The 27,648-nt window shown below is 40.2% G+C and overlaps 1 protein-coding gene across 1 annotated transcript in view; it reads left to right on the forward strand.

The window, feature by feature from the left end:
* kirrel3a (kirre like nephrin family adhesion molecule 3a) overlaps positions 1 to 10,619 on the forward strand; it is a 200,862-nt gene extending 190,243 nt beyond the window's left edge. The window contains exons 13-16 of the mRNA XM_051685589.1: positions 737 to 820; positions 978 to 1,087; positions 2,778 to 2,864; positions 8,768 to 10,619. Coding sequence (XP_051541549.1) covers positions 737 to 820; positions 978 to 1,087; positions 2,778 to 2,864; positions 8,768 to 9,232 — 746 coding nt within the window. The 3' untranslated portion in view covers positions 9,233 to 10,619. The remainder of the gene's footprint in view (positions 1 to 736; positions 821 to 977; positions 1,088 to 2,777; positions 2,865 to 8,767) is intronic.
* The last annotated feature ends 17,029 nt before the right edge of the window (positions 10,620 to 27,648 follow it).

The following is a 27,648-nucleotide window of genomic DNA, read 5'->3' on the forward strand; positions in this document are numbered from 1 at the left end:
CCAGTTTAAAAAAAAAAAAACACACACAATTCAATGTTTGTGTGAATAATAGTGTTCCCAGAGGTCAGTTAGGATTAGTGTTAGGTTAGGTTAGGTTACGTTAGGTTTAATAAATGTTCCCAGAAGTCCTTGCGCAACATTTTACAATATGTATATATTTTTGAGAAATTAATAATAATAGCTAAATACTGCCATTTATCACAATGTTTTCGATTATGTTATGTGAATTTAGTTTTAATAGTTTAGTTAGCAATTATTGTAAATGTATAATAGATTTTCTGTTTTTATTACAGGTAAATGCTATGATTTAAAAAATAAATTTCTGTTTCTTATCTTGATTATATAGGTTATGTTATTAAAAATATGTTGCTCCCTTAAGTAGATACAGTGGAGTTAGCTACTGCTAGTAGCTTGTAGTATAGTTAACAACCATTTCAAAAGGGTAACTTGACTGTAGCTTAACTACTTTCAGATTACAAGTAGTCGCTTCCCCAACACTGAATGATAAAAGCACATCAGCACTTCACACACGTCTGAGGGAGTTTATCTGAGGTCTTTATTGTCTTATCTTTGCTTTGCAAATGTCTCAAACAGAAATGATTGTCTCCATTAACTGTGAGCTTCTGCTCTTTACCAGCAGCAGCCATTTTGCAAGACTTATCTGGTCAAGACTATAAAGACCTTATTTTTAACCAGTGATACTTCTTTCTTTGCATGTTGTTACCGTGCAACACAGAGGACATGCACCTGGTGATGTCGTCACTTCCTGTGTCCCTCTCTTCTCGGCAGCGAGAGCTCTCTGGCACGTTAAAAAGTGAAAGTAAGCCCCTTGTGCACTTATCTCACCCCTTTCAAATTAGCAGCCAAAATCTGGGAAAATGGACATGCATGTTGCATTGGGCCAAAGCAAGGTTTCCATTTATGTGTGTGTGAAGGGGTACACCGTGACCATAGCTAATCAGAATGTTTTTCAGCAGATCTCAAAGGGGTCGTATCAGCTAAAAACGACATTCGAGTGGAGATTGTCCATAAGGACCATAACGCAGCCAGAGAACCGGAAGATAACAGCAGTATGAAGCAAATGATGGTGAGTTTGCACTTTTTTACATTTTGCATTAACATCCATCTTGAGTGCTCTGATCCCAGTTGGACTGCCCTAAGTACAGGTGTAAATGGGATCCAAAGCATCTTGGAGATGCATTGTGGTCTGAACACTCAAACCACCTTTAGCTGTGGACAGGGACTCATATGGCCACATTTGTTGTGTAAACACTTATGCATCCTGATGCGTCCCAGACTACACTGAAGGAGCGCCTATTCAAATAACATGTAACCATTGTGCCTAAACAAAGGTTTGCAACATTGTTAGCCAAACATGACCTTAAAAGAAAACCATCCAAAAATTTAACAGAAGATTCTCAGTAGGCACACTAAAGTGGTGACTAGAGGGGTGATTCTCACAAAACCTGTCAAGGTGTCCAGTTCATTTTTAAACCCAAACCAAAATGTATATATATATATATATATATATATATATATATACACACACCGGTCAAAAGTTTTGAAACACTTGGTTGAGAAAATGTCGAGTACATGTCTGCAAATTCTAGGCAAAGGGTGACTACTTTGAAGATGCTAAAATATAACACAGTTTTGATTTATTTTGGATTTTGTTTAATCACAACATAATTCCCATAGTTCCATTTATGTTATTCCATAGTTTAGATGACTTTACTATTATTCTAAAATGTGAAGAAAAAAATTATAATAAATAATAAGTGTTTCAAAACTTTTGACCAGTACTGTATATATTATTATTATTATTATTATCATTATTATTATTATTTATTTATTTTATTTTTTTGCATTTTCACATTATTTTCAGGACATTTAGGCACCTTTTACCCCCAATTCTCATTACTGCAACGTATTCGGACATTTTACTTTTACTGTTTTCTTTTTTTTCAATGATGATTCTCACTACTGTAACATGGTAATTTTTTTACTGTATTAGAGAAAAAAAAACAATAAAACGCTACAGTTTACGCTAATGCTTGCTATAGCGCTCCTTGTGGCAGTGCAGATAATGCAACACGTACTGTCTTTTTGTTAGGAATTTTGTTCTGACACATTTTGCAAAGCAATGGTGCATGAAACTGTGCTTTCATAGCTACAAGAATTTGTGTTCATGTACTTGAATAGAGTATGATTTTTCTGAACACAAAAAGAGATGTTAGGTAGAATGTTAGGGACTGACAGCCTCAGTCCCTATTTACTTATATGATATGGGCAAAAAGATACAATGAAAGTGAATGGTGACTGAGGCTAAAAAAATTTCCCAAACATCTCCTTTTGAGTTCCATAGAAGAAAGTAAGTCATACAGGTATGAATGACTTGAGGGTGAGTAAATAATGACAGAATTTTAATTTTGAGTGAACTGTCCATCTAATGTCAGGTGTTAACAGGGTCTCTCACTTGAGGTTGCAGTGCTGTGGTAGGGAAGGATGTTACAATCAAACGCTACTAAAGATACAAGACATGGCAGCATCTCTCCATCTTTTTCTCTTCCTTTCCATCTCTGCCTGCAGCACTCAAAGCACACTGCAGCATTGTTGCATCCTTGAACTCTGACCAGGTTCAGATCAGATCTGAGCTTACAGGGAGTTAATGTTTATTCTAGACACTGAATTCTACATGTATACAGGCAGAAATCAATAACACTCAATTGTGGTCCACAAAAGCCTACTGCATCATCTCGCCATCTCTTTCTCCTTAGATGGAGAGAGGAGAATTTCAGCAGGAGTCGGTGCTGAAACAGTTGGAGGTCCTGCAGGAGGAGGAGAGAGAGCTACAACACATTAAGGTGATGAACAGAGAGATGGAGGGATGGGGGGGCGGGGGGGCGGGGGGGACTCTGCAAGACTCGCATCTGTCACCATTAAAGAACCCCAGAGAGTAATTTCTCCATCACACTCATAAAAAACAGATTTAATAGAACAGCCGCGTAATCTGAGAAAATCTAATAATCCAGAGTTGTGGGAACACTTACTCTCGGACATGAGTTTTTAGGAATTCCTTTCATTTGCGATCCTTTGATTTTTTTTTTACACAGAGTCCATTATAGAAATGTTCATAAATGGATATGTTGTCAAACTGACTGACTGCATGTCAGATCCACAGAGCCCAAGTTTTCATTATATTCCCTAGTAATTGAGAAGTAATGGGGCTCGCTTTGGTTGAACATGCATGCTTATTCGTTTAATGAAAACCATTTGGCTAGACTACAGTCTAGACATTTTGTCTCAGAAATATTCAAACTTTTCAAGTACTTGTAAAATCTGATCTTTTAAGGAAAAACGACTACTGCAGCATTTTAGACCATTTCAAAAGCACAATATTTTAAGGACCCATTTGGATTATTATTTATAAATTGCAGGTTTTAGACAAAAAGCGTCTATCTTGAGTGGTGCTTGTCAAGGAAAACATCACTATTAGCTACTATTGCTCATATTTAGGATTAGAGATTTTTCGATAAACGTGGTGTGTAACTCACCTCAAAACTCTAACCTCAAATCGTGCACATTGTTGAGGAGAGGTCTACTATTCTTTTCTAAGCAATTTTTGGCCTAGCGGATGAAAAAAATCCAATAGACTTACATTGAAGAAGGGTCCCAAGCCATATCTACATAACAGAACATCAGAAACTTGGTGGTGGGCTTTTCCAACTTGGCACAGTAAGCAACCCCTCAAAAGGCTCTAGCAATGCACTGAAAACCACTCCGATCACTTGGCAACCAAATAGCATCACCCTGCACCACCCTAACATTGTGGCAGTGAGTTTTGCATGGGCAAGCACAATTCACATGTTCCTCAGAAAATGAAAAAAATCTTTTTGGTCATCTTGTTTTCACCAGTCAACCATACCTGCAGAGATAAATCTCATGAGACGGAACTTCCAACGTCTGTCAAACTTGAAATATTCAATTCCATCCTGTATGATTAAGCCATTTGGCCCGCATTCATGATTCAGAGATGAGCGGCCTTGACTCTGACAGCAGTGAAAGCAAACACTGCACTGCTCTTTTTTCTGAAATCCTTGAGTTATTTCACCTCAATGCCCCTACAAGGCTGCTAGGATGGGAAAAAAGAGAGATGTTTTATATATACATACATACATATATATATATATATATATATATATATATATATATATATATATATATATATATATATATATATATATATGTATATATATATATAAATTGGCCAAAAATAAAATGTGAGTGAATTTTATGGAGATTATTTCGCATATTTAATGAATCGACATGAATCGTCAAGGCCCATTTAATTAGCTGATAACAAGATTTGAATGTTTATGCTGGAGATGACTGTTTCACACCACTAAACCATGTAATCTTCTTAGCGTGGGACAGTTATCAGTCTGTTCCCTAATTTCCATGTCACGCTGCCTATAATTAGTGTGAGCTGAACTTGACCTTGGCTTTTTAGAGCTTACAAATGCTTGAGAAAAAAAATCTGTTTCCTTTCTCTTTTTCTCTATCTTTTTGCTTTTAAATCAAAGCTCACGATGTTTAAAGCTGTCCGGTAATATATTAAAAGTGCTAATCGTTGTTATGCAAATGCTGCTTGTTTGAATTATAGTGCTAACAGACTTCAGATAAACAGATTAATTAGGTGACAAAAGCTTTATAAATACATGCAGGAAAATGTCCAGAAACAATGAGGAACAAAAAGAGGGATTCATCTGATGTGTTAAATGATTAAATTACCTCTTCGGGAGATGAATTCACTAAACAGTTTATTGTGCAGTACTTCATTTTTATAAATGTATCTGGTCATTATTGATTCATACTCATGGTACCTTGGTTTAATGTAAATGGTAATCACATTTTATTGACAAAGTGGCAAGAAAAAATATATGTGAACCCTTTGGAATTAGCTGGTTTTCTGCATTAATTGGTCATAAAATGTGATCTCATATTCATCAAAGTCACAAGTATAGACAAACACAATGTGCTTAAACTAACAACACACAAACAATTATAATCTGTGTATCATTCGTTCATTTCATATTCAGTTAGGAATTCAAAATCAGAATTACGTGTTATTTCATTATTTGTTTACAAAACCAATATTAAAAAACAAATAATGACTTGATATTTGTATTTTTGATTTAATGCTCAAGTTAAAAATAGGAAATTGGAAAAATAGCCACGGGACCCTGTACATTTTGATTATTTGATTTCACTAATATATGGCTTGAATATTTGGGTGGACCTGAAACGCCCCTTTCTTCTGATTGGCCAACCTGCAACGTCGTCTTCCTCTATGCTGTGAGACAGAATAAAAGTCTTCTGCTGTTTAATTGTTCAGATGAATTTGTCTCGGTTAATATTACATTCTTTATCATTTATTCTCCAAAACTCACCATGTTTATTGCAGCTGAGCTATCTCTCTCATCAAGTAGCCAGATTTATCAGACAGCCCTACACATAAACCTGCTGTCTTTGACGTTGCTCCAGTTTGAAAAGGCATGGTTTTAAATGAGATGACGAAAATAACTATACATTCATAAGACTACTGAAGCATATGCCTACATTGTAAAGACATAGTCTTACTTTAACTGTGGGGTAAAGTTAGTTTTAGGTTCAATATTCTTTGGATATTCGCCTATGATGCGTAAGGAACCATCTGAAAACTCCATCCACAACTAAAACATTACTGGCATCAGAGCAGTCATTTATCGACTTGCATGTTCTATCTAACAAAACATTATTTAAAAAATAAACCAAAAATAAATAAATAAAACATTTCACAGGTTTTAGTAGATCGCCAGAGTGATGGATTTGCATATGAATGTACAGTATTTACTTATATTATGAAAAAAAAAATCAAAAATCACTACAATTAACGAAAACATTATTTTCACATTCCAAAGGTTGTAGTAAGTTCCCAGTGGGCAGACTGACTTACTACAGGTGAGATTTATCAGTCTGTCTACTAGGAACTTACTACAACCTTTGTAATGTGAAATAACATTTAGGTGAATTTTAGTTTGTGTTCTTGAAAATAATCAGGGACAGTCCTGATTTTACACACCATGTCCCATGTCCCGGCGAGACCAGTCGGGATGCCTTGTGTCTGAATCTTAGCTATTAGAATTTTATGTCCACTCCAATCCATGTTCATGATGCCTAAACATTAATTTAGCATTCGCTATTATCCAAAGCAACAGCACTCTTTTTTAATTACATTTATCAATGGGACACAAATACACAGGTACTACTAAATCATATGTTATTAAAAATAAAAATAATATATAATAGACCAACTCCCAGTCAGCATATGGCCAAGTGATGTGGCTTGCGATCTCTCACACGTCGTCCATTAAGAGGTAACGACACCATGATGTGCCAAGCAGCAAGATTCTAATACATATGGCATGCATAGGTTACAGTTAGTGGTGGTTCTGTCGGGACAATATTTAATGAAAATTGAGACAAATTTGCACAGCAATCCCAGCTCTAATTCTGGCTGATAGGATTAAGGCAGTACAGAAGATGGGGCGAGTTGACCAATCAGATAAAAGGGGCGTTTCAGTGCCGCGAACATGTGCATATCAAATGTTCAAGCCGTAAATTAATTTTTTAAACAATGAAAGAAAACGAAAATTAAGCCATTTTCCTCTTTCTCTTTATTAATTTTTAAATAGAAAATGAAATAGTCAACAGAAAATGAGTTTGCATTTGCTTATTCTATTCATCAGAAGAAACCGCATTTTTCATTTTTTCATTTTTGGGTTTATAAAGTAAAAAAGAATGGACGCAAAAGTACACGGACCTTTAATTATAATCTTTTGTGTCTTTACTGAACACATCCCATTAAACATTCACAGTGCTGTGGAAAAAGTAAGTGAACCCTTGGACTTAATAACTTGTTGATCCTCCTTTGGCAGCAATAACCTCAACAAAGCGTTTCCGGTAGCTGCAAATTAGAACTGCACAACGTTCAGAAGGAATATTGGACCATTCTTCCTTACAGAACTGCTTCAGCTCAGCCATATTCTTTGGATGTCTGGTATGAACAGCTCTCTTGAGGTCATCCCACAGCATCTCTTTTTGGTCTGGGCACTGACTGGGCCACTCCAAAAGGTGGATTTTCTTTTTTTGAAGCTATTCTGTAGTGGATCTACTTCTATGTTTAGGGTCATTGTCCTGCTGCATCATCCAACTTCTACTGAGCTTCAGAGGGCGCACAGCAACCCTGACATTATCCTATAAGATAGCTTGATAAACTTGGGAATTATATTTCTCTTGATGATGGCAAACGGTCCAGGCCCTGAAGTGGCAAAACAACCCCAAATCATGCTCCCTCCACCGTACTTCACCGTTGGGATGATGTTTTCATGTTGGTGTGTGGTGCCCATTTTTACACCATATGTAGTGCTGCATGTTCTTTTCCAACTAATTCAACCTTACTTTCATCAATCCACAAAACATTTTCCCATTAGTGTTGTGGAGTTTCAAATTGGCCTTTGGAAAACTTCAGGTGTGCAGCAATGTTTTTGTTGGAAAGCAGTGACTTCCTTCGTGGAGTCCTGCCATGGACACCATGCCTGTTTAATGTTTTCCATATAGTAGACTCATAAACAGAGATGTTAACCAGTTCCAATGATTCCTTCAAATCTTTTAGCTATCACTCAAGGGTTCTTTTTTACCTCACTGAGCATTCTGTGGTATTCTCTTTGAGTCATCTTGGCTGGACGGCCACTTCTAGGGAGAGTATTCACAGTACTAATTCGTCTTAATTTATAGACAATTTGTCTAAATGTGGACATATGGATATCTAAGCACTTTGAGATAACTTTGCAACCCTTTCCTGCTTTTTGCAAAGCAGCAATTCTTGATCATAGGTCTTGTGTGCTTCGCAGGTTTGAGTGCTTTTTATAATTTAAAGTAGCTCTAACCCACACCTCCAATCTTGTTACATTAATTGGATTCCAAAACTTTTGTTAATGTCATTAGCCTAGTGGTTCACATACTTTTTCCAACCTATACTGTGAATGTTTGAATGATGTATTCAATATGTACAAGAACAACACAAAAATGTGTGTGTTATTAGTTAAAACAGATTGAAGTAATTTTTATTAAAGTAAAATCAAGTAAAATTGAAATATTCAAAAACTGTACTTAAAGCTACACTGTCACTTTTTTGTTGTTAAACAATAACAAAATGTTATTAATGAGAGAGTGCAACAAAAATTCATCTTCCAAACCATGTCTTTACTCAAATACACTTTGATAAACCTATAATAATGATTTATATTTTTTATTGTTGTCGGGACGGATTTCGCAGGAAATTGCATACATATGTCATTTGCCCGTGCGTGTCACGTCATATCCGTACACAGAGAAAATAAGCTCCGTCTTTTCCTTTCTTTCATTATTTATTTGTCTATTCGCTCTGACCACATTCATCTACGCAGAGAAGCAGAGTCGAAGCATAACTTACATCATTACCAAAACAATGTTCTTCCACAAGACGCATGCAGTTTTATTTTTTAACCGCTAGAGGGCCAAAAGTTACACAGTGTAGCTTTAACGAAGAATTTGTACTTTGTTTCTGTACACTTCTGACAGTGACCTAGGTTCTGTTGTGTTAATTATTGTGTTTTTAATGATTTTTATTGTTTACAGGTTGTGTTTACAAATTAAATGTCTTAATTATGTCTCTTATGCCTCAAAGGATCCAACCAACGGATACTACAGCGTCAACACCTTCAAGGAACAGCAAACCCCAACCATATCTCTGACAGCCAATCAGAATGCTGAGGTCCGGAACCCCGCCACGGCGACCCTCGGAAAACATCGCGTACCCACCGGCATGTCTTACACCAACATTTACAACACCTTGGGTGCAGGGCCCAACCGCCTCTATGACTACAGCCAACGTTTCGTGCTGGGAATGGGCAGCAGCTCCATCGAGTTGTGCGAGAGAGAATTCCAGAGAGGATCGCTCAGTGATTCCAGCTCGTTCCAGGACACGCAGTGTGACAGCAGTGTCAGCAGCTGCAGCAAGCCGGATGGATACGTGCAGTTCGACAAAGCCAGCAAAGCCTCTGCATCTTCTTCGTCGCACTATTCGCAATCATCGTTGCAGAATTCGGACCTGACCCGACCACTGCAGAAGCGAATGCAGACACACGTTTAACCCCACAAAGGGTTAGGAATGAATGCCAACCACTTTTATGAAAGTCGTACATGCATTTGGACACTTACGGTGAGTCACCTGTGCTTTATGCCACATTCGTACTCTGTTCTTTGTACTGTCGAAATTCAAGCATCCTGAACTTGGAAAGACAATGCCAACGTCTCAACACACAATCAACCATTTTTCTGTATATTTTGAAAAGTAACTATGTGAAAGAACTTTTGAAAGCTTGAAAAATGGAAAACGGAAAAAAAGGGAAAAAGATCTTGTACGTTGTTTCATAATATGACAATCAGAAGTCCGTCCACGCAATTGCCATGGACTATCATAGTGAACCGATCTAATCTTTTCCATGCAGCCAGACTGCTCTCTGGGATAGAGTACCTGGCACTCAGATTCGATAACAAACTTGAGGGTTGTATAAATTTTTTACGAGGAGCCAAACTTGGGCCTTCTTGTAGTTCTTCTACTGTGGCCCAAAGCACAATGGTGTCTGTTCAATGCCAACCACAGTGTTTCTCTGCTGATAAAAAGATTTTAACGAGGATGAATTATCCTCTGGGGACCGTTGCGGAAAATGATCATTCTGTGCTTTTTCTAAAGACTCTGTAAGATATATTTCCCTTTTGTGCACTAAACTGTTTTTTTTTTTTAATTACATCTCTTTGCTTATGATGTCTCTCGTCATTCCGATTTCATGCTTTGTCTTTTTTTTTATGCATTGTGAGTGTGTAAAATCACACACAGCCAAACTGCATGTGTGGAAAGCTCTTTATGAGCTTTGCTAACATGGACAGCATAGTGTTTACATGCCAGAGACCAGAATGTAGATCTGAATATTTTATTTTATTTTTACTTATTTAATGCTTATTATATGTGAGCTTGTCATTCCAACTCCTCATGGTTAATAAATGAGTTTATGTATGTAAGCTTCCTGTGAATTCAAACACTTTGTGGTTAATAAGCGACTTTTTACCTCCAGCTATATGTTGTTGTTGTTGTTTTTCTATACATCTGTGCTCATAAATCCCACATTCTGGTGGGAGAATGAATGTTTGTTGAAGAATATTCTTAATTTTTTCCTCTTCTTTGTGATGGCATGTTCATTTTGAAGCTACCATATGTGTATGCTTACTGTTTTAAGTAAGCTTCTTCTCTTTCCAGCAACCCCACCCCCGAATGTCTGGTGTATACCTTTACACCTTTAATTGCTGCAGGAAGTGCCTCTCGTTGGTGACCAAGCCTGCAGAATTTTTCGAGTGAAACATTTAAGTTCATTTTAACATTTAAAACCAGAGCAATTACACTGATCAAATAATCATGATTACAAAATAAGTGTTGAATAAAACAGTGTGTAGGAATGAGCTTCTGTGGTCATTAAAGCTGAGGCAGCACCTTTTGTTCCTCTGTGTGCTTTTTCATTCAGGACTTCCTGTCAAACCAGATCACTCATCATTTTAAACACACCCGCTAACCATACTGATGATGAAACATTAATGCTTTAAGATGAATATGTTATGAAACTTTAATAATGCTTCATTTAAAGGAATAGTTCACCCCAAAGTGAAAATTCTATCATAATATACTCACCCTCATGTCATTCCAAACCTGAATAACTTTTTTTTTTTTTATCATGCTGAATAATAGTTCTTTTTTTTTTAATGAATATTCTGTTGCATTTTTTTAATACAATGGCAGTTTATAGGGTTCACTCACTTTAAAGCTTAAAAAAGTTCCCAAAAGTATCATAAAAGTAATCTGTGCATAATATTACAAGTCTTCTGATGGCAGAAGGTTTTGATTTTTCAATGAAAATATTGTCGTCTATTACATGGGCGCATTAATGCAGGGCTGAAGCCCAGAGGCCCACAACTCCCAGGGGGGCCCCTTTCATGGCATCCACCACCCCATTATCCCCCGTCGACATTTGTGGGAGTAACACATCTGAACGCGCCCAGCGGGAGATGCCGTTGTAGAGACAGTGCTCAACCATGAAAATCGTCCGTGTAGAGCATGTTCATAGAATAACAGTTCCACCCTACCCATTGGACGACTGGCAGGGGGCTCCCCGGAAAGGTTAGCCCATTGGCCTCGAGGTACCTTAATGCGCCCGATTGCATATTCATGAGTGCTATAAGAAAAGCTTGTTCATAGTGGCATAATGTTCATGCAAGAACATTGTTTTTGCTGCTAAACAGCGTATGTCATAGGGGTTTGGAACGACATTAGGGTAAGTAAATTATGACAATTTAAATTTTTGGGTGAAATATCCCTAGGAAGGAGACATATCATGGAAAACATGATTTGGCTTGTTTGTACTATGTAGACATGCTCTAACAATGTCTCTTTACCAGGTGACAAGTTTCCAGTGACAAGTAATTTGTTTCTGGACACTGAAAAATCAACAATCCTGCACAATATAATACAGTTATAGTCATTGTGAACACATTTGTTGTTTAAAAAATGTAAACAACAAATTCTGGACTAACTACATTTCACTGTGAGTGGTGCTACCTTTACACAGCGCAATGCCACAGAAATAGAAACCAAGTGACTAGCAATATCTCCTTTTGTTCAACACAGTCACGACAGGTAAGAACAAAAGCTCAGATATACTTGGTAGTTGTTTGTAACTTTATTGTCTGACATTTAGGACCCTGTGTACCGTTGACAACACAAATCTCCCCTCCACTTAAAGAAACAAAGCAACAAAACAGGCTTTTCAGAAATCTGAATACAGTAGGATCGTGCGTGTTAACATACCAAAACAAATTTTAACTCTATTACTTATATCACAAGCCAAATTTACATATAGAAGCCTTTATGGTGAAGCTGCAAAAACTGCTTGTTTGATTATAAGTGTGAAAAAATTATGTAAAACTAAATTATGATAATTTGTTTTTAGTGGAAGAAACCTTGACATTAATACTTTAAGTGGACTTGCAAAAAGTAAAATGCTTGTGTCCTTTAAACATAATAAATACACCACACAAAGCTGCTAAGATCATCCCCTATTTTGAGTAAAATTTCCTGAATAAACCACCCTTGAATAAAACTGCATACAGGGTCAGGGAAATCTCCCCGTGATAGCATTAGTGATATTTCACAAACCCTCCAAGCATCTTTATACAAATGAGAAATACTGTGGGTTTAATCCATCATCTTGGCTTTTAAAGGTTGGTCCGACCGCGACGGCTTCATCTTAAAACTAAATGGACTTCAAAGGATGATCTTACTTTAGGTACAGAGCCTCGTGTTTGCACTGGATTAAATTACAGTCCCTGTTGCTTCCAGCTTTGCCATCTTAATCGAAAGTCGAGTCACACACTTCGTAAGTGCAGCTATTTGGAAAAGGCTTCATCAGCACATTCCTCAGTTGCCTGCGTTCTGTGGAGCTCAGAGTGCTGAAACAGAATTTGCCTATCTGTTGTGACCAGCGGTGAGTAAATTACTTCTGCAGCCACTTTCAGGATGCATCTATTGATTTTGCACAGGACTAGAAGTGATGGCAGCTTAATGCTTCAATTTACACCAGTCCACACTACAAGCAACATTATAGCTGGTCCCTATAACTTTATCGACACTGCCAACATAGGGTTGATTCTTCTGCTTGTGGACACAAGTGCATGCATGGTGTACGGTTTGGTATTATTTTATAATACCGGGGGGGGGGGGGTGCTCAGCATTGGTGGTCATAGATACAGTCCCCCACCAACCTGTTTTACCTGGTTTCCATAGGTTACCCACCCGTTTTACCCAGCTACTGTATCTGTCCATTCAGTTTTGGGGGGAAAAAAGAGAAATACCCAATAGATTTAGCAAAGTATTTAAAGAAAAACACTCCAAAAAGTGTGTGGGAGGGAGGTTGTTTTTGTTTTTTTGTGTTTTGTTTTATTCTGTTTTTTAAAAACTGCCAATTTTATTGGATAATAGCTTAAAAAAAAGATTCTGGGTTTCTTTTATTTGAAATAAATTTGTGTGTGTGTGTGTGTGTGTGTTGTTGTTGTTGTTGTTGTTGTTGTTGTTTTTAAACTGGACAAATCTATTGGATAATTCTCTTCATTTTTTAAATTAAAATTAGTGGGTAACTATGTAAACCATGTTTTGTTTTCCCCAATGTTAAACCTCGCCTTCAGTATATGACACGTTGCCAACTGTATCTATAAAACTGAATATGCTACTCAGCTAGGCAGTTCAGATCTATGGGAGCACTCATGATGACAAAGTTTACAGCAGAGACTGAAATGTTTATGTAAATTAAAATAAAACTATACACATTTATATCACTCCGAAACTGATGATCACAGCATGCAGCAAGGCCCAGAAATACGACAAATGAAGCTCTAAATAAACGTCATCATTCCTCATTCTGCGCTCGCAAGAAACACCTGCAGGAAAATGATTCAAGCCTCTGAATGCATGATGAAACATCTATCCAAACCGCAGCTTCATCCAGACGCTGCGTGAGACATTTATCTGCACTCTGTTCCTATGAACGATGTGCCGTGTCTGGGTGCCTCACCATACAGGAAGATGAAAGATATGAAATTTGGGATGTATTGTTTGTCTGTCTGATTCATTGACATCTTGAAGATTAAGCACAAAACTTTTCATTTTTTCTGCATGTAATGAACCAATAAACTGTCATTTAGAATGCTGCTCAGAAAGAGCACAGCGTAATTATAAGCACAAACAAAAATATTAAGAAAGAATAAATATGATATTGCTCACGTCGACAGACATTATGTTGTTTTTCTGCGCAACACATATGGTGAGAGGAAGTTGTGATGTGGAAAGAAAAAATGATTCACAATGCAACCTTTAGGTCTGAAGAGTGCTAGAAAGCATCACATGACAGTAGAATAAGGTGATTTCTTCAAGATCATCACTGCGCTAAACCGCACTGAACAAGGTTAAGGGACCTCTTAGCCGCTGGTAGCGTAGGAGCTGTCAAACGAGAATGCTTGACTTTCCTGCTTAACCTTTTGAGAGCTGGCAAATAGAAACATTGTGGAGCTCTGAAAGAACAGGGGAAAAAAGAGATAGATCAGTTGACAGAAGCACTTGGCTCAGTTCATTCATCATTTCCTTTAAAAAAAATAAAAAATACTCAAGGATGAGCAAAGAAGTGGGACCTGTGCTTATACACCGATCAGCCACAACATTAAAACCACCTGCCTAATATAATGTAGGTCCCCCATATGCTGCCAAAACAGCACCAACCAGCATCTCAGAATAGCATTCTGAGATGCTATTCGTCTCACCACAATTGTACAGAGCGGTTATCTGAGTTATCGTAGACTTTGTCAGTTCTAACCAGTCTGGCCATTCTCTGTTGACCTCTCTCATCAACAAGGCATTTCCATCTGCAAAAATTCTATGGTAACTCAGATAACCACTCTGTACAATTGTGGTGAGAAGAATATAATCTCGGAATGCTATTCTAAAATGCTGGTTCGTGCTGTTTTGGCAGCACGAGGGAGACCTACACAATATTAGGCATGTGGTTTTAATGTTGTGGCTGATTGGTGTGAGTATGTCCATTCAAAAAAGGATTCTCTCACTGTTACAGATAAAATGTGAATAATTAGCATTAACGTCACTAAAAACACAGCATGATCTAGAATCAAGAGAAAATTCAGTCTCTGGATTATCCAAAAGAACGGGTAATGGGAAAAGGTGGTCATCTATGGCGTGGAATTTTAACCCATGGTCATGCGACTGGCATTGCAACAGGCATATATGGTCACATATGCCTAGTAAGTCAGGTCAAGTCATTTTTATTTGTATAGCGCTTTTCACAACACACGTAGTTTCAAAGCAGCTTTACAGAAAATCATGCATTAACAGAAAATGAATCCGTAATATCTATAATGTCTTAGAGTGATCACTGTGTAGTTTGATAAAATACAATTGTGAATGGTGTATAAAAATAAATAATTAAGTAATGATTGTATTTAGAACCCCAGTGAGCAAGCTGAAGGCGACTGTGGCAAGGAACACAAAACTCCATAAGATGCTGGTTAATGGAGAAAAGTAACCTTGGGAGAAACCAGGCTCACTGTGGGGGCCAGTTCCCCTCTGGCTAACAGCATGAAAATAATGGCAATATTAGTTATTTGTGTGCAGTGCAAGACATGGTTTAAAATGATTAAACTCTAAGTAAGTGTTAAGGGCCTGTAACTATAAGATTAATGACTAATGTTTCATTAGTCATTAATCAGGAGTAACCACTTCTGAAGTTAATTAAGCTGAATAAAAACGTAAGACCTGAGGGTCTTACTCCTTTTCACCATGTTTATTTTAGCCAAACTTTGTGTAGAACTCATGTAGTGCGCAATAACTGATGTGTACATTTCCCTGTCCACTTCCTGTGAAGTGATATATTGATGTACACTTGTTCCATATGCTGTTTGAAGCACCCTTTGGACATCAAAGGGAGGTAACACATGCAGTCTCTATGATGTGGAATTTCATATCATAAATGGTATGAATATACTGTGAAGTTACCTCGCAATGCACTTTTGGGCGATTGGAATGTTCCGCATGTTGTACGTCATGCAAAGACAAGGAAACACATACAGACTAATAATTTTGCTCCTGCTTTTACCAGGACATTTAGGATGATGGACACTCTCAGTATTGCTTTAACTATTTGCCTTTTGTAATTAATATCAGAGCCAGTTGAGCTGGTCGATGGCAAACTAACTTCTGACATTTTGTCTCGGAGGTCTCCAAGGGTCCCTCGCAAATCAATATGCATGTCAATTTTTCTCTTTCAGCTCTCATTGTTCTCTCAACCTGAAGAATCACAAATATCCCCCGTCCATCCTTTATACACAGCACAATTTGCTCATAAATTAGTTATTCGTTTCAGCATAAAGCATCTTTCATGGATTGATCATTATTCAGATAATGACCATAATGGTGTATACGCAGATGTTTTTGTACAACCAGCTATTAATTGGCTCACTTTCCTGAAGAACTTGATTGCAAACGCTTTTAAGTGGGTTTGTCATTCTATGATGCATTTCTGAGTATCGGGAATCTTGTTCTCTATTTTGTTGGACACAAAGACCTTTGCACTAAGATTTGTCTTTATGATCAATAAAGTATCTGCTTCTCTCAATCTCAGACCTGCATTATTGATGCTTCAAAGCAGGTTTAACCAAAGTTCTGCTGGTGTGGTGATTGTTTTAGGAGTTGATTCACTCCTTCAGATGTGGATCAGCGAATTGATCATGAAAATGATAAAAAAAAAAAAAAATTTCTAAAGGAATATTTCACCCAAATATTTTAATTCTCTCATCATTTGCTCACTATCATGCCATCCCAGATGTGTTTGACTTTCTTTCTTCTGATGAAAAAAAAAAAAAAAAAAAAAGTCCTCTGAAATCTATCTCAGTTCTGTAGGTTCATACAATGCAAGTGAATGGTGGCCAGAACTTTGAAGTTTGAAAACGCACATAAAGGCAGCATAAAAGTAATTCATCCAACTCCAGTGGTTAAATCTATGTCTTCTGAAGGGATATGATAGGTGTGGGTGAGAAAACAGATCAATATTTAAGTCATTTTTACTATAAATTATCCTCCCTGCCCAGTAGTTGGCAATATGCACAAAGAATGTGAATCACCAAAACAAAAGAAGAATGCAAAAGTGAAAGTGGAGATTTATGGTAAAAAAAAAAAAAAGGACTTAAATATTAATCTGTTTCTCACCCACACCTATCATATCACATCAGAAGATATGCATTTAATCACTGGAGTCGTGTGGATTACTTTTATGCTGCCTTTGTGCTTTTTGGACCTTCAAAGTTTTAGCCACCATTTACTTGAATTAAAAGGCCCAACAGAGCTGAGATATACTTCTAAAAATCTTAATTTGTGTTCTGCAGAAGAAAGAAAGTCATAAACATCTGGGATGGCATGAGGGTGAGTAAATGATGACAGAATTTTCATTTTTAGGTGAACTATTCCTTTAAAGAAGCCTTTTACTGCCTTTTTCCTCTTTACATAAATCTTTACATAAAACTTCTCCACTTTTTCTGCAGGTGTTTCTTTGACTATATAATTCCTATTATGAGATTTAAATTCAAATGTTCTTTCCCTTGGGACAAACCTAATACTAGCATATGAGTAAAATATTAAAAAAGTAGTATTAAATAGAACCACAAATGTCAACGACAAAAACAAAGGAAGTTTAAAGAGCTCACACAACTAAACACCAACTTAACGGACAGTTATATCGCATGTTATGCAAGCTGCTGAGCTACAAATCCCCAACTTTCTCTCCTGATGAGGTCTGACGTACCTCGCAGCATGATACCTGCTTGATAACCAAATGCTGACAATTACCATCTGTAATTAATTGTCATTTGTATTATGCACATGAGGATGGTCCAATAATTGTTCATGATTGCACAATCACAGACTAATTAGGTTGACTTTATCAGCATTTTCAAAAAGGAGAAAGAGACAGAGAGAGTGAGAGAGAGAGAGATAGAGAGAGAAAATAAGTGGGTGTTTTTTACCTTCACATTCTAGAAGTTAAATAACTCATAATAACAAATTGAGCAACAGCGTAACAAACTAGGTTTTGACATTTCCATTTTGGAAGAAAATATGAGGTGGAAATGCCCTCATTCGTGTCTGAAGCAGTGTAATACTCCAGGTTAGGGGTTTGCTCATTCTTTAATAAAGTATCAGCAAAAGTAATAGTGATATAAATAAGAATATTATTACACAACTTTGAGCTGGCTAAAATTAGAAAAAAATAAAAATAAAATGCAAACGTGGAGACAATGTTGGTTGTTACTTAAAAATAGTAATCCACTACAAAATACAAATTATTTATCTAAAATTGTAATCAGTTTATTTTACTAATTACTTCATTGAAAAAGTAATCACATTTCTAATTACTTTACTTTTAGGTTACTTTCTAAAACCTTTTTCGCTCTGCAAATTCAAAATAATATCTATATTTCTTCCTTGTTCATTGTTTCACACAAGTCATACACTCAGCACCTCAGATTTCTCCTTCACAATGACTTGTTACTCTTACAAGAATTACAGATTGAATGCATTACACCACTTTTTTTTTTTTACTAAAAAGTAATTTGAGTACAGTAACTAATTACTTTGTAATTGGATTACACCTAGCACTGGGTGGAGAAATACACTGGCCTTTATATATGGGAAATCATATAAGACATTGATCTCATTCTTAAAGGTCTCAATTACATCTCTGACATGCGCTCTGATACTGCTGACCAACAGATCAGCCAAGGTCTGTTTTTCTGTTTTATGTTCTACATAAATTATAAGCCATTGAGAAAGTACATGAGCAGGCGCTCCATCAACAGCTGTTATTGGCAGAGGGCACTTCAAACTAGACTTAAAGATAAATCACTGCATGCTTATTGACATTTGGAAAAGGCCGGCATTGACCGAACGCAACCGCACACAGGTGGCATATCTTTGCATGCTAATCCAGTTCTTCAGCATATTATAAAGTTGCATTTCTGATGAGGGATTTACATGGATTATTTTGAAGTTGTCAGACTGAAACAGAGATGTCTATAACTGCACATATAAAAGTGTGGCATTTCCCCCGACATGATAGACACAGAACGTCATGGTTACTGGTGTAACCTCCGTTCCCTGATGGAGGGAACAAGATGTTGGTGTCGATGTAGTGACACTAGGGGTCACTCTTGGGAGCCCGAGACACCCCTGGTCTTTGATAAAAGGCCAATGAAAATTGGCGAGTGGTATTTGCATGCCACTCCCCTGGACATACGGGTATAAAAGGAGCTGGTATACAACCACTCATTCAGGTTTTACGCTGAGGAGCCAATATAAGTTCTGGCCATTTCAGCGGGTAGTTCAGCATTGTGGCAGGAGGGACCAACGTCTCGTTCCCTCCATCAGGGAACGGAGGTTACACCAGTAACCATGGCGTTCCCTATCTGTCACTCACTTGACATTGGTGTCGATGTAGTGACACTAGGTGTCCCTGTACAAAACGCCACAAGGCTGAACGTCGTTACGTGAACTGGCGGTGTGTGGTGGGCAGACTTGCTGTGTGCCTCATAGCCAGCACACCAGGTCGACACGTAACCTCCCCCAACACAGTTATGAGTGTCGAACGGCCCTTTTTGGGGACAAGTCGACTACCCAAAGATAAAGACAGGCTTAACCCAGTCGTGGCCTCTTTTCCCCTTCTCTTTTTCCACTCCCTAAAAAAGAAGGGGGATTATCCGACTGGGCCGCCAGGTCTTGTCGGGGGGTGTCCCTCCCAAGGGGAGGACACCACGGAGACCACACCTCGCCCCAAGAGGGGGGGGATATTTAAGTGGAGGAATACGTCACATGGTCTTTCCAACCATGTGGAGAGCCTTCAAGGTAGATCCTGCCCAATGGGGGAGGAGTTACTACAAACATGGAGACTGGGGCAGAGGGGCTCTGCCCAAGGAAGACGCAGTTTGCCAGCAGGGAAACGAATAAGTGGAAGAAATAGATCGCATGGGGTTAGCCTTACAGGGAACCGCCACATGCGGTGCACCTACCCCAGAACCGGGCTCTTAGTTAGCACGTGTACTAGGCCGGCAGCGAGTCTCTCCGAACACTCGACTGCCACAGGGCTCGGAGGAAGTCAACCAGGGAACAACTTTTGTGAACACTACTGGGAATTAATGGCGTACGTCTTCAGCTCAAAAGGAGGTGGAAGGCGCTATGTGCAAGCGATACACCCGGCCGGCTATCCCGGGCTTATCCGCTTGTGAAACCGGTTCCACCCGGAGGTTGTAGAACCTTGCAAAGTGTTGGGTGTTGCCCAGCCCGCTGCTCTGCTAATGTCTGCTAGAGAGGCACCTCTGGTAAGGGCCCAAGAAGCCGCTACACCACAGGTAGAATGGGCTCGTAGCCCTACCAAAGGGCTAAAAAGACGGTGACAGACTGACGTAATGGCCACGCGGTGTGTCCCATGGTGCCATGCCCATCTCGGGACTCGAGTCTAGAGCCAGTGCTGAAGCGGCCTCATATGCATCAACCCGAGCGGGGTGGCCACCGCCGAGGATGCCATATGCCCCAGGAGCCTCTGAAAAAGTTCCAGTGGAATCGTTGTTTTCTGTTTGAATGCCTTCAAACAGGCCAGCACCGACTGGGCGCACTCGTTCATAAGGCACGCCGTCAAGGAGACTGAGTCCAACTCCAAACCGAGAAAAGAGATGCTCTGAACCGGGAGGAGCTTGCTCTTTTCCCAGTTGACCCGAAGCCCTAGTCAGATGAGGTGTGAGAGCACCAGGTTCCTGTGTGCGCATAACACATCTCGAGAGTGAGCTAAGATTAGCCAGTTGTCAAGATAGTTGAGAATGCGAATGCCCACCTCCCTTAATGGGGCAAGGGCAGCCTCTGCGATCTTCGTAAAGATGCGAGGAGACAGGGACAGGCCGAAAGGGAGGACTTTGTACTGATACGCCTGACCCTTGAACGCGAACCGCAGGAAGGGTTTGTGTCGAGGAAGGATCGAGACGTGAAAGTACGCATCCTTCAGGTCTACCGCCGAGAACCAATCTTGATGCCGGACGCTCGCTAGAATGCGTCTTTGCGTCAGCATCTTGAATGGGAGTCTGTGTAAAGCCCAGTTCAGTACTCGCAGGTCCAAGATTGGCCGCAACCCACCGCCTTTTTTTTTTTGGTACGATGAAGTAGGGTCTGTAAAACACTTTCTTCATCTCGGCTGGAGGGACAGGTTCTATCGCATCCTTCCATAGGAGGGTAGCGATCTCCGCGCAAGGTAGCAGCGTTTTCGTCTTTCACCAAGGTGAAGTGGACACCGCTGGACCTGGGCGGATGCCCGGCAAAGTGAATCACGCAGCCGAGTCGGACGGTCCGGAGCAGCCCTCGTGACGGATTGGAAAGCGCAAGCCATGCATCCAAGTTCCGCGCAAGGGGGACCAAAGGGACAATGTAATCGGATGTACCGGCAGGTGGGGCCTCGCGGCAGGCGGAGCTCGAGGTGCCACACCACGTTGTGGCCGTGCTGAGTCTAAGGACATCGAAGCACTTACCTGGCTCCTTGTGACCACCCCCGGAACAGCTTGGGACAGGGGAGGAAGAGGCCTGTCCCCGTGACCCGTGGAGACTGTCACATCGGGGGTGGATTTGTGCCACAGCTGGGCGCTCAGGGGCGGGAGACCGCCGCTGGAGCGCCAACCAGCCAAATGGAGTGGTGGACAGTGGTCGTGATGACAGCCGTACACACCGGATACGTGACCCAGGGAACAAGGAAACCGCTCTTGCTGAGCTCTTGAGTACTGCAGCCACTTGGGCATGCAGCGCAATTAAATGCAAAAGGTAACAAAAAGATGAAGATCTGCTTACCAGCTTCAGAGCAGCGGGTTTTGTTGTCCCTGGGTCGCCCGTCTCAAGGGCGCTTTGAAGCCTTTCACGGGTTCTGGGCGGCCGCAAGACGGGCGGCGTCTGCTTCCTGCGGTGGGCTTCATGCTGGGGCCAGGCCGAAGTGGCGGTGCAGTCACCGCAGGGGGACGCCCTTGGCGATGAGTAGACGGGGTGCGGGATCTTGAGCCACGTCGGGGCAGGATATGCCGGCTAGCATCCATCTACTGCTCTACTATGGAGAACTGCTGGGCAAAGTCCTCGACGGTGTCGCCGAATAGATCCGCCTGGGAAATGGGGGCAGCAAGGAATCGTGTCCTGTCGGCCTCACCCATCTCGACCAGGTTGAGCCAAAGGTGGCGCTCCTGGACCACTGGTGTGGCCATCGTCCACCCGAGAGACCGCGCCGTGACCTCCGTCGCTCGGAGAGTGAGGTCGGTCGCCGAGCGCAGTTCCTGCATCAATCCCGGGGCGGAACTACCCTCGTGCAGTTCCTTTAGTGCCTTGGAAGACTTGCAGGAGAGCCATGGCGTGAAGGGCGGAGGCGGCTTGTCCAGCGGCACCGTAGGCCTTGGCCATCAGAGACGACAACTTGTATGGGGGCTTTGGGCACCCGTGCCAGGTGGCAGCGCTCTGCGGGCATAGGTGCACCGCGAGTGCCTTTATGCACCGAGGGATTGCTGAATAGCCCTTGGCCGCCCCACCATCGAGGGTAGTGAGGGCGGGGAAGCTGAAAAGATCGGGACCAGGCAGTAAAAAGAGCCTCCCGCGACCTTGTCAGCTCTTCATGCACTTCCGGGAAGAAAGGAACAGGGGCGGGGCGTGGCTTTGAGCGGCGCTGCGAGCCCAGGAACCAATCACCGAGCCGCGAGAGTTCAGGGAAGAGCGGTGAAATCCACTCTAACCGATGCTCGTGGCTGCCCGGGAAAGCATGTCGTCATCTCCGCGTCAGCCTGTGACTGGCCAATCGACCCCGAAGGGAGGAGCCCAGCTGAGGCGTCCGACTGGACAAGCCTGCTCTCCGATACTGTGCTCGAGAGCTCATCACTTTCGCGGGCTCCGAATAAGAGGTCGAACTCGCCGTGAGACGAGCCGGCGGACTCACCCGGAAGCCCGATCGGGGCAGACGAGCGTGCTGGGGAATGGGAGGTCCGTGGGGGGATACCCGGCAGAGGTGGTCCCATTGGGGTCCCCAAATCGCCCCCAGTGCTAGCCGCGCTGGCCTCAAACCCGTGGGTAAAAGGACCGAGGCGGGAGCCTCTGGGGTGGCTCGCTTTCTTACGAAGGCGAGCCGCGACCGCAACGTTGCCATGGACATATTCTCGCCATGAGAACATGACCATCCACGAACACTGTCTCCGCGTGAGCAGTGTCCAGACACGAAAGACAGTGATCGTGACCGTTAGAAGGCGAGAGATAACGAGCACAACCAGGAATAACACACAATCGGAAAAGCATCTTTAAAAAGACGCGTCTTTAAAAAGACGTTCCGTGTGTGCGCTCTTTTAGAGGGGAAAAATGCTGTTTCAGAAAATATACTCTCTAGCTTTTCTGCCGAAGCACCCAGGGGCATTCTCTGCAGTGCACCAGTGCAGAGGAGGGAGAAGCCGCTGAAATGCGCCGTCAGATCCAGCAGAGGTGAATGAACAGTAGTATTCAGCTCAATGAGCATGACCGTTCGGCTCCGAAGAGAAAATCTGAATGAGTGGTTGCATACCAGCTCCTTTTATAACCGTATGTCCGGGGGCGTGGCATGCAAATACCACTCGCCAATTTTCATTGGCCTTTTATCAAAGACCAGAGGTGTCTCGGGCTCCCAAGAGTGACCCCTAGTGTCACTACATCGACACCAATGTCGAGTGAGTGACAGATAGGGAACATCAAATCACACTGACTTTTAAAAAATCTCTGTTTATTCTGTGCATTTTATTCTGTGTTTTTTTTTTTTTTTTTTTTTTTTTTTTGCATTTTAATCAAAGTGAAGGGTATGGAGCATTTTAAATTGACGGTTTAGCTTTTAAAAGCATAGGGTGAGAGGAATGCCTCTAAGAATGAGGGGTATGTTCATGGGTTATATTTTTTTAATGGACTGAGGTGAAAGAATTTCCTCATTTTCTGCAAAGATGAACTCTTGGCTTCAAACTGAATTCTTTGATAAAAGGTAATTATCCAGGCTGCCAGCATCTATTGCCAAAGATTGGTTGAACGGTGGCCACACTGTGCAAATAGCTACAGCACTTCTAAAAAAGTAATAATTGTTATATAAAAGTAATACATCTCAAATAGATATTTAATCAGATATTTGGAAGCACAAAATTAATCAAACTGGTTATCAAGGCTGCAAATTGATGACTGCAGTTTGAGTTAATTGTTAAAAATACCCAGTGTAATAGAGTTATGACAGTCATCAGTATCTTTTATAAGTGTTTCTAAGAGTCCCTTCGAGCATTCCAATATAAAACATTTAGTTGGACTAAACACTGTTGTTTCTGTATTACAAATATGATTATGCATTGAGGAGACACATTCAAGATTAGGAATGCATTCACGGTACATGTCAGTGTGTGTTCCCTGGGAATCAATCCCACGATTGCATTGCTAGCGTTTCCTGCGCATTAAAGTGGATTATTAGACTAAAGGTTGGCTAAAGCAGAGGGCTGGCAGCTGGAAGGTTGCTGGTTCGAGCCATGTACTGTGTATGAAGTGAGTCATGATCCATCACCATTGTGCCCTTGAACAAGTTTGTCCCTGTAATAAGTGTACTCTGAGTCACTTTGGATAAATGCATTTGCTAAATTACAAGACCCAGATAGAATCTGCAGACTTTTCCCCACATTTTCAATGCTATGTTTGGAGAATTAGAATTTAAAATTTGAGCTGTCAAAATTAACATGTAAATGCATGCAATTAATTAAAAACCTTAAACGCGTTAATTTTCCATAATCGTAATTAACGCATTTCCCAATTTTCACATTCGATTCTGACATTTGATTCAACTCTGTGTAAATCCTGAACACTCGTTGGAACAGGGCAGAACCTTTGCAATGCGTCCGGCAAGGACATTACACTGATATAAACAGATGAAACACACAACAGCGATTCCGTGCCATTGAAGTTATGGAGAAAGGACTTTTTACAAAACAAACCTAAATGGGAATTGTGACAAAAATAAAGTACTTAGTGTCCTTTGTATCTGAATTTTACCATAGAAGCACGTCAAACCTTCAAATAATCTACAATCCAAACACAATCTATGGCACTGAAAAGGGATCGCTGAGCAGCTTGTTGGAGTTTTCCCGTAGAGGATCTGTTGACGCCTCGATCAAAGTTCATATTATTTCAACTTTCTCCCTGTTGCTGCTGAGCTTTCAAAGCGTCAGCTAATGATTACTGGACAATTCAGATGAAGTATCATTACGTGGGCAGAGCCAGTGCTTAAAGCAGAACAAGACGTTGGTAGTTTTTGGAATGGCATACTGCCATACTACTCTTACTATTTTTGTTATTCATAGATATGACAGAAAGAGTAGTATGGGTAGTATGCCATTCCTGACATGACCACTGTGTGCAACGCTTTCATGTGGAGTTTAAATTGGCACCTGACTCCCTGATGCAAATTTGTGAATTCTATATCCAATTGGTAGCCACAGCCTGCTAACCGATTAATATTGTGGAGTAATATAAAAATTATGCTACTGTGGCGACATGTTTGCAAAATGACATTACATGGTTCCTTACATGTATTGTGGCAGTTCCAAGGTGAAATGTCCACTGTGTGGTGCTAAAAGTGCGTTCAATTTTCTCCCACAAAGAGGTTTTTAAGGTTAATGCTCTGTCGAGTTTTAGATAACAAAACCGACCTCCCTACCATAAACCTTAAACCTAAACCTAACTGATAGTGTCATAAAAGCAAATGTGGCACTTTAGATGACATACAACCGTATTATGTGAGGAACAAAGCGTAAAGTATGTATTTTATTAACTTACAATCTGCCATTTTACTCTTGATTTGTGTAAAAGGGAATAAAAGTCAGCATCTCTAGCGTTCATTTCACCAGAAAACTACTGCGATACGTACAACAACCCACGTAAAAGTCATTTTGCAAAAATTTAGGTATAGTAAGACCAGTTTGCAGCAATTTTATGGTTATTGCTTGAATTCTGTGGAAATCTGTGGTTCTGAGTTGTGTGGGACCTCTTATTACTTACTAACAATGTATGTTATTATTCATTCCAAAATTTCAGACAGCCAAAGGCAAAAAATGTTTAGGCAAACAGCATTTTTAAGTACTATTTTTTACCATTAAATTTCCCCAGGTCTAATGTTTGCTCTTTAATGGAAAATGTAGCAGATGCAGGGTTAATTGAATTGAAAGATCATAAAACAAAACCAAAAACAATAGCTGAATTAATCGTATAATTGATTTTTGCTGGCTTAAACATTCTTGAATAGGATGTTTTGTTTATGAACCAATTCCCAAAATGCTCCAAGACCATGACACTGTAAAAAACGTATATGTACGCTGTCTTTAGAAAATCTTTAGTCAGGTATTTTTGCATTGACAGGTCTCACACAGGGCCAATGAGCAATTTATCAGACTGGATTTTTGCGTTTCCCAGGAAACCGCACAGACTTGCTCAGATGAAGACGAGCAACATAAACCTGCATCTGCTGTTTTCACGATGGCCATTATAACCACACTGCTGTGAGGAAGAGAGGAATTATTTCCAAACATGATGTTAATTTAGTACAATTATGTATCAACCCCATTCTACCGAGTTACTCACAAGTGCCATCTCCCATTAGACGTCTTTGCATAAATTCAAATGCATTTACCTTTTCCTGTGGTGTTACTCATAGCACATTTTATCAGTTACCAAGGTCCTCATCCCGTGTTGAAAACAGGAAGCAATTGTGTTTGTATAATCGATGATAAGCGTGATTCGGAAGTTTCATTTTCCCAATAAGATTACATTTGTACTCCACTGATGGTTAGGTTTAGGGTTTTGGTGGGAGGGTAGAGTTAATAAAATATGCATTCCAGCTATATTAAATAATTTACAGCTTAAAACAATTTGCTTTACAACTCGCTTTTAGCACCCCTCTGTGGACATTTCGCCCAGAAACTGTAGCTCACATGTGCCCATTTGATAAAAAAACACTTCCCGCTCTGGCCACTGGGGGCAGTGGATTGATATTTTAACCACTGCCCCCTGTGTTCGAAGCGTGAAGTGTTCACAGTGAAATCTTCATTTCAGGGCTTTTCTCAGCAAGTGTTCACTCTGTGTGATTAATTTTGATTAATTTTGTTAAGTAATCAGTATATCATGTAATTGTTTGTAATCGATTGACATCCCTTTTATTTAAGATATGCATATCACTGTGCACATTTGTAAAGGTGTGTGTGTTCAAAGTTAATTGCATTTTGTTTCCCCTTCAAGCATTTTTCCTCCAATCAAAAGTGCTAATTTCCATTCAGGTGGTGGCATCCAGCTAAACCAAACAAATAATACCGCTCTGGCATTTGGGAATGTGCATATTTCGTGTCATGCCCTTACCTCTGGGGCAGCAATCAGAGCGGATGGCTAACAGATGAGTGATTAGACAGAATATGATTTGACCTTCAAGCTTTGTGTTGGCATGCTGAAAAAAAAAACAAGCGTGACATGATCTCTTGATCCCTCTCCTTATCTCGGTTCGGAAAATAACAGAGTTTCGTTTAGGATTCCCTGGGCACAATATATTCACTCCCTCTGAATAGAAAACAGCTTGCCAGTTTGTATAGAGGAATCTTTCATAAGGATTCATATCTATTTATTTTTACAAATCACGAGAAACGGCAGATTTTCAGTTCATAATCACGTACTTTTCGTCCTGATCCTTATACAATGCTATTTTATGACATTAAAACACTTTTACAACAGTGCATGACTTGTAAGGCAATACATTTTAGCATTTGCATTACATAACCATCTACATTTGCAAACTTGTTCAAATACGATCAAGTTGCATGATA

This window comes from Myxocyprinus asiaticus, chromosome 43 (assembly GCF_019703515.2).
Source record: "Myxocyprinus asiaticus isolate MX2 ecotype Aquarium Trade chromosome 43, UBuf_Myxa_2, whole genome shotgun sequence".
Classification (NCBI taxonomy): domain Eukaryota; kingdom Metazoa; phylum Chordata; class Actinopteri; order Cypriniformes; family Catostomidae; genus Myxocyprinus; species Myxocyprinus asiaticus.